The sequence below is a fragment of the Populus nigra genome, chromosome 18 (genome assembly GCF_951802175.1).
Source record: "Populus nigra chromosome 18, ddPopNigr1.1, whole genome shotgun sequence".
In the NCBI taxonomy this organism is placed as follows: Eukaryota; Viridiplantae; Streptophyta; class Magnoliopsida; order Malpighiales; family Salicaceae; genus Populus; species Populus nigra.
The window spans coordinates 872065-879954 of record NC_084869.1 but is presented as its reverse complement, the minus strand read 5'-3'; the positions used below and the strand labels follow the sequence as shown (position 1 = coordinate 879954).

Genomic DNA, 7890 nt, shown 5'->3' with positions numbered 1-7890 from the left:
CCATAGGTTTGCTTCCCAGAGGTTATCAGTTCGAGTTCCACAAACCTCAGAGCCGCTGGAAGCTTACATGGTCGTTAACTTTAAGGCTCGTAGGATTAGTTGAGATGCGCTCAAGTTGGCCCGGACACCCACGTTAATAAAAAAAAATATTTCAACAACCCTGAGGGGTGTAGCTCAACTGATCATGCTCTAAGTTTGCTCCATAGAGGTCACCAGTTCGAGTCCTACAAACCTCAGGGTCACAAAAGGTTTATATAATCGTTAACTTCAGGGCTCGTAGAATTAGTTGAGATACGTGTAAGCTAACCCGAACAACTATGTTAATAAAAAAAAATTTCAACAAGATAAATAAAAAAGAAAAAGAAAAAGAAAAAGAAAAGAAGACAAATAAGGACTCGACTGCGTGCATACTTTCCACTAAAGGTGGCATGTGCTTCACTTACCTTTAACTGCCGTGTTCCTGATGTTACTGAATGTCTTGTAGATATTTCTCTATTAATATTAGTAATGTTGTAATTAGAATTTCAGGTGTTTTTGAGTTTTTTTCTTTATGTGTTTTCTTATCTCTCTTCTCTTCGTTTCATAATATTTTTAAAATGTCTCGATTTTAATTTCAACACAAGATTAAATGTCACGTTCCTCAGTTATTTCGCCTCTCTCTTAAAAAAGCGTGCTAAAAAGCAAAAATAGCCCCTCCAAAAAGTAAAATATCCGTTGATTGGATTCGCTCCCCTCGTATCTAACTTAACTCCCGTTCTTGTTGGTTTCACTTCCAGTTTCGGTTCTGTCTTAAAAACCCCTCCTTTTCTCTTTCTTTAAACACACATGGCGGATAGTTACTGGAGATATGCCGGCGACTCACGGCAGCCGCCGCCGCAGTCTATGTCTTCTCTCACCGGAAAACGCCCTCGCATCGATTACGGTACCACTTCAAAATTACTACTCATTTCTTTTCAATTCTATAGTAAAGTTTCCATCTTTTCCCGCTTATATGCATAAGTCAATCAGGGTTTTCTTTTAACATTTTGTGGCATGTCCTGCTTGATTTACGTGCTTGATAGCTTGTTTAATCACGGGTTTTGGTAATGGGGCGGAAGGCTTTGTGTTAATTGTTTTTGAAAGGAAAGGGCAGCTGAAAGGGTTGATCTTTTAATTAATTTTGCTGTTGATTTTTAAAGGAATTTATGATATTATAACATGGGAATTATTGTTGGAGAATTTATTGTCTTTGTGTTTATATTTAAGAAAAAGAAATCTTCTTTTTTTTATTTTTGTTTTCTGTTATAATGTTTTTGGTTTTGCTATTTCCTTTGTATTTTAACTGGAGCTTTTTAAAGTCTCAATTTTGGTGGATATTTCTTTTCGGCCTTTTCTGTGAAGCCTTGGTTATTTCAGCGTGTTGATTATCTGTGATGTAGTAGTCTGCTGTTCTTGTCAATATCTGTGTGTTATTGATCTAGATCAGTTTTTGACATTCTGTTGAAAGATTTATGTATTAGTGCTATTTCCATGCTTTAGGAATGATGTGCTGCAGTAGGATGTTCCTCCTTTCAACTTATTCAGGTGGTTTATTTATGTTGAAATACATGCTTGATCTTGCAGACATCCCAAGCGGCCGTGACTTATCCAGTTATTATTCCCGTGATGATGATAGAGGGGCTCTTCATGTAATCAGAGATTCAGACTCCATCGGAGCATCTTATGACCGTTACTTGCGTAGTGGGGTACTTGGTTATTCTTTATCTCTTTTCATGTAGTTGAAAAAAGGGGGGGATACCACAGAAAATAATAATATCTGAAATTTTAGTTATGATAGCCTATCTTGAATGTCTAACTACGCTGCTTTTATACAGGCACAGAAGAATGTCATAAAAAGAAACCAACTCGTAATACCAAAACAAAGTTAATATTTGAATTTGATAAGAAATCTGTAGATACCCAAAAGTGTCTAAAATAATTATGTTCAAAATCTTCTTAAATTACATGTTAGCGGCTAAAAGTCTTTGACAATGGTTGACTTGATTTATTTTTTAACCTCAAGTCTACCTCTGTCACACGCTTCATGATTAAAAGTTATCTGAGTAATTGAATGAATGTTCCAGACAGTTTCATCTTATGGTGGGGGACAGTCTGCTAGAGCCATGAGTGGGGTGCCTAGTCATCCTGTTGATGACACACGCATGGTGAGTATGGGGCCCATGGACCCTGGGGCTAGTGTAAAAGACAGGTCATTGCGCATGGGAAGTGGAAGATCAGAGGTTTCCCTTCCTCCTGATGCTAGCAGCACACTGTTTGTGGAGGGCTTGCCTTCTGACTGTACACGACGGGAAGTTTCCCGTATCCTTCCATTGTTTTCCATATGTAATCATAGTTTTACTTGGACTTTTTCCCTTCTAGTATTGCTCTGTAGCCTTCCACATGTAATTCCAGTACTCTTGGACCTTTTCTCTTCTTCTTTTGTTCCTTCACTTGGGATTAACAGATATCTTTCGCCCTTTTGTTGGCTACAAAGAAGTGAGACTTGTTAGCAAGGAATCAAGACATGTGAGTCTTCAAGATATTGTTATTATTATGATTGTCATCATCCTTTACATTATTTTAGTATGTGCTGAATCAATGTTTAGAACATTAATGGATTCACTGGTTGCTAAAATGTGCAGCCTGGGGGAGATCCACTAGTACTCTGTTTTGTTGACTTTTTGAGTCCCGCACATGCTGCCACTGCCATGGATGCATTACAAGGTGAACTTAACATGCTCTACATTTTTTCCCCTTTAGGGAGTTTTAGTCTCATGTATCAGTTTCCAGGCCCATTGTATCTGTTACTATCTAATGTTTCCTTTTCGATGCTAGTTTTTAACTTTTTATATAATTGCACCAATGCCTTTTGCACTTCCTTTTAGTTTCTTATGTGGGTTGGGGTGGGTTCTCAGCTGTGTGGCATTAAAGATTTTTTAGTGATTTGAGCCAGCTTTGGAATAGTTGAGTGGTGGTAAGTGGATTAGTGAGGCGTGTTCTTGAAAATTTGGGCAGCTGATTGATCATATTGATGGATTGATCAAATCGTCATGACATTTTTGACACTTATATACTGCAAGGACAACTTTAAACCTACTCGAGTTATCATCGACTATTGATGGATTTCAAGCCAAACTGGTTGAATAGGTTAGCTAAACTGCTTTAGGCCTATATGATTACCCATATGGCTAACTGTATTTTGTGTGATCCAATGATGATGCTGTCAGTATCTCATGTCAAGTTTAGCCTTGCGTTTTCTCATCTCAGCATTCTATGCTATGCACAGGCTAGCTAACACGAGAGAATACGCGGTTCCCAGTTTCAATCCCCATACCGTGTAAATCAGATGGCCTGTCTTCGCCCATTCCTCATTTGCATTGCATTTTTGTCTGTCAGGATTTGTATGGTGTTTTCACATTTTTCGACTTGGGTGTGTTCAACAGTGATGATGAACGTTTGGTATATTCCGCGCTTATGTACTTGAGATAAATGATTACAACGCCTTTTATGAGCTATCTATTGATCCCCTAATTCGTCGTTCAAAGCGTGGTTAGTCGTGCAACGTGAAACAGTCGAGCTCGATTTTGCAGGTTATAGATTTGATGAGCATGACCGCGATTCGTTCCATTTAAGATTGCAATTTGCTCGCTATCCTGGTGCAAGGTCAGGTGGCGGGCATCGTGGCAAGCGTTGAATAGCGCGGTCTGGCAGGTGATTTATGCTTTCTTTTTTATCCGCCCGACCTCTTATTATTCATGGCCGTTAGGTGCTCTGCAAGAAAACTTTATTGTGAAACGATCAATCAGGCTAAACCATGGAAACGACAATTTTCTGTAGGACTTGCAAACTGGGGAATGTAATGGGGGATGATACCACAGCTTTGCAGTTTCAGGAATTACATGAATATCTGAATCAGCACCTTTAGTAGTATACACGTGATCACGTGCTTTTTGATAATTATTCTGCAATTGTTAGCGACTCAGATAAAGCGTGCTTTGTGTTAAAAAAATGTGGGTTTTGTTTGTTTTGAATTACTTAAGGTTGTCCCCCTATGCATATTGGAGGATACCAATGAATTTATTTCTAGTTGATCTAATGAAGTCTATCTGTGTTTGCCTATGGATTGGGTTTAGATTCATATGATTGTGTGTACCAATGAAGACTTGTAGTTATCCGCCCTTGCCTATGTCTTGGGATTAGGAACAAATGATTACATGCATGTGCTCACAAATACAGATGCATAAGAACATGGGCACTCACATTGATTAAATATCTGCATTCATGCATATGCACTCACATCACATTTCATAGGCACACTGTTTATTTATTTACTGCTTGCATAAGTTTTTGAAAAAGAAATGGATGGTCTGTCTAGGAAATAAAAGAAATTGTTTCTTGTTGGTCTTTTTTAATATTTTCATCATCTGAAGTAACTATCATGCATGTAGGATACTCTGCGTGGAATATATTTTCTCGATTCGTCAATCTATTCCCTGAAAGTTTTTCCCAGGTTGCTGGGTTAGAATATAGTTTTTAGTGTACTATTAAATCTGAGTTTCTGGTCTGTGGTTGAGAAATTTGAGAGTCCTTGAGTGTCTTTCAGCGGGTTCATACATTGAATGTTAAGATTGCTTATGCGAGCCAACTTTTATTCGCCTGCCAAGAGCTTAACGAAGTCCAGTCACAAGCTTTCACTATGAGAATTGGAGTTTAATATATTGTGAATTTTTGGACATGGATGCATTCTAGTCTCTTTTTGTCAAAGCAGTTTTACCATTATCAGGCTCCGCAAATATACCTATTGCTAGCAGGCTTGATCGGTGGCAATTTTCTAGCTAATATACCTATTGCTAGCAGGCTTGATAGGTGTTTATTAGGCTGGCTTGGAAGCAGGTTAGCTGTTTGGCTGCTTCACTTTAAAAATGCCACATCCTTGTGCGGGCTACCACGATCCCTGCTTGTATATTCAGGTCGTTGAGTTGATTGTATATCTGGTTCAGGATTCATTTTGTTTCATCCCAAACACCGTGTTAGTTAGATATACGTTGCATTGAGGATGATCATTGAAACCTTTCTTCATCATTGGTACATGGCAATCTACGAGGGCTGTAATTGCCTGTTACTTATTAGCTGAAAAAATCAACCATCAAACTAGAGGCAACTGTGTCACATGGATCTATGCACAAGGATCTGGATTGAGGATCTTCTATAGTAAGAAGTTAATTCACCTCTACTGGCTACTGTATTGACCCATTGGCTTTTGTGGTAATGGTGTTCCAGAGACGCCATAGACAAAAAGACTGCCCGGATCAAGAACATTTTGTAGATATTTCTCATACCTTTTCAAATCGTAAGCAATATGAGGTACAATACTGTTTCAAGAATGGGCTAAATATATGTGAACATATGGACGAGATCAAGAAAATGTTTCTTTTGAGACGTAGGCATCATATTCTTTTGGTACATTTTGTTCTGTTGATATGAATTTGCGGGGACATTTCGATGGTAGGAACAATGATGAGCTTCAATCCAAGGTTGTGAGTTTCTAGCTGTAGTTTAGACCGGAGTGAAGGATCGTTGTCTGACCTTTAAGCTAACCTTTCCCTCCCTCTTGTTAATTCCTTTACTGTCAGGTAGCACTTGGCTCAGTTTATTGATGCAACTACTTTTAGCATTACATTTGTTCAAATGCAGATTTGAATGTACGAGTTTGGTGCGATTCTTTGGTCTATGTCTGTAAAACTTCGGTGTCTTTTTTCTCTTTTCCAAACCAAACGCCTTCCCAAGGTTTGACCCGTGCACAGAAGAATTTTTTTTGGCTGACAGGATTTTTGCGTTCGATCTCAAAGTGATGGAAATTTCTGTGTCTGGACTGTCCCAGAAAACATAAAAAAGATTGGAGCAAATGATATTAAACATGAGAAAACATTCAATTCTCAATTTCTATTTAGAAGAGAGTAGCCATGCATGACGGCATTACATCCATCTTCTTAATTCTTCTCTTCTATAGTGGTGATCGCGCCGTCGATGATAGCATATTTAGCCGCACTGGCTATTCCAATTATTCACGTAAGTTATTAAAAGTTTTGGGTTATCAGCACTTGCACAACCCTCAAACAAACATCCATATAATCTGAGCCATCATCAATTGCTTGGCTTGAAAATACCAGCACCACCATTGATACAACAGCCAAAGCACCACTCAAGACAACTTTGGACTCCATCACCTTTTGTTTTGGAAATTTCTTTAGTATACTAGATAATAGCTTCTTATATAACATAAAACCGTCACTGGAAAATGAAAATCGCATGAAATAACTACTTTTGAAGTGTGAATACCCCACCCGACTCTTATAGTTTTTCATTTGATATTATTAAAGAAGAGAAATTATTAGGTGAATATATTCCTATTCGCAGCAGTATCTTGATGATTGGTACCCAGAGTGCCCATTGAGAAAGTATTGTGTTTGGCCATGGTAGGCTATTGTGTTAGGGTGGTGACTAGACCTCTAGGTCTCCGGTGTATCAAAAAAAAGGAATTTGTTTGATGGCTCAACAGAATGTATGCCTTTGTCTGTCAGTGCCATTGTGGTTGTCGTAGGGACCAAAGTATCAGAGGTGTTCGAATGTAACAGAGGAAATCGAAGGTCAGGGGGCTGTTGACAAGGTTACATTTCCATCTCTCTTGATGAACAAGGCAAACTCAATCGTTGGAGCTTGAAAGTATCAGTAACAATCTTGAAGAGGCAAGTTTATCCACAGCATGCAACTTTTAGTTATTGGAAAACGTTATCAACCATACCGACTGGCGATAAATTAATTGCTGTCATAACACAGCATGAAATAGTTTTATCAGTTTGAGTTTTACGTGCATTTGTGTTTTTACTTTGACATTGCAAAATGTAGGGTCTAACACTTATCCCTAAATGCAGCAATCTGGAGCTTTTCATGTGGATCTTGGACGCTGGTCACTGCTATCCTTTGGACCTGAAGTTTGCCGAGCATATGGTTCCTCTAGATTTTTCTTCATAAGCGGCATACTTGGAGGAATTTCAGGCAAGCTTTCTTATCAAACCAGAGCCAACTGTTGGTGGGACAGTAAGGATAAACTGGTTTTGTTACACTCTCCTACATCATTGGTTGAAGCCTTTTTTAACTTGCTACATTCTAAAGGATACATTTGGGAGCAGTTTAGACAGGCATAGTTTATGGGTTCTCCGGGCTTCCCACCACCTTCTCATACGAAAAAAAATCACCGAACAAATCATGACAACCGAGTTTTTTTCTTATAAGTCTTTACATGAACGATTTGAGGAGTTATTGATAATGATTTTTAAAATAAATTTTTTTGTTAAGCACAAGCTTAAATTTAAGAGGTTAAAAAATCCATGAAAGCCCAAAAAAACCACAGGTTAGGCAAAATGATTGGACCAATTAGTGCCCATGGAAATGAGCTCAAGCCCCAGGCTAGGCCTGGTGACTGTGGGCTTGAGTGTTGTGCCCGAATAAAAAATTATTAATGATAAATAAATATAAAAAATATAAAATAATAGGAGTTAGATATAAATCAAGATATTTAGTCTTACAATTTGAATCTTTGACACGATTGTATTTAACGACTTTGATTACAAAATCAATTTTTTATTTAATTAAATAATCATAAAAATAGCCACACATGCAATTGATTAATTAAAGTTGAAGGCAAAAAAATATTTTTCAAGTTTAAACATATTAAAATTATTATACATAAAATAATATTTTTAATTTTTTAAAATAAATTTCATTTATATAAAACATATAAATGAATTAGAATAATCTCTTAAAAATTGAATTTATAAAAAATAATTAAAAAATAACCGCTATTTAAAAGAG

General features: G+C 37.4%; 1 protein-coding gene across 5 annotated transcripts; it reads left to right on the top strand.

Moving 5' to 3' along the window:
• The first annotated feature begins 562 nt into the window (after positions 1-562).
• LOC133678150 (RNA-binding protein 1-like) lies at positions 563-7272 on the top strand. 5 transcript variants are annotated; one of them, XM_062100366.1, is made up of 7 exons: positions 573-922; positions 1603-1724; positions 2103-2337; positions 2483-2544; positions 2661-2742; positions 3609-3729; positions 3856-4137. In XM_062100366.1, the coding sequence occupies exons 1-6, from the start codon at positions 826-828 to the stop codon at positions 3710-3712; spliced, it is 702 nt and encodes a 233-aa protein (XP_061956350.1). In that variant the 5' UTR covers positions 573-825; the 3' UTR covers positions 3713-3729; positions 3856-4137. The 5 variants fall into 5 exon arrangements, with proteins under 5 accessions (XP_061956349.1, XP_061956351.1, XP_061956352.1 ...); XM_062100367.1 differs by lacking the exons at positions 3609-3729; positions 3856-4137 and adding an exon at positions 6951-7272 and having other exon boundaries at positions 566-922; XM_062100368.1 differs by lacking the exons at positions 3609-3729; positions 3856-4137 and adding an exon at positions 3462-3597 and having other exon boundaries at positions 567-922.
• Positions 7273-7890: the final 618 nt, after the last annotated feature.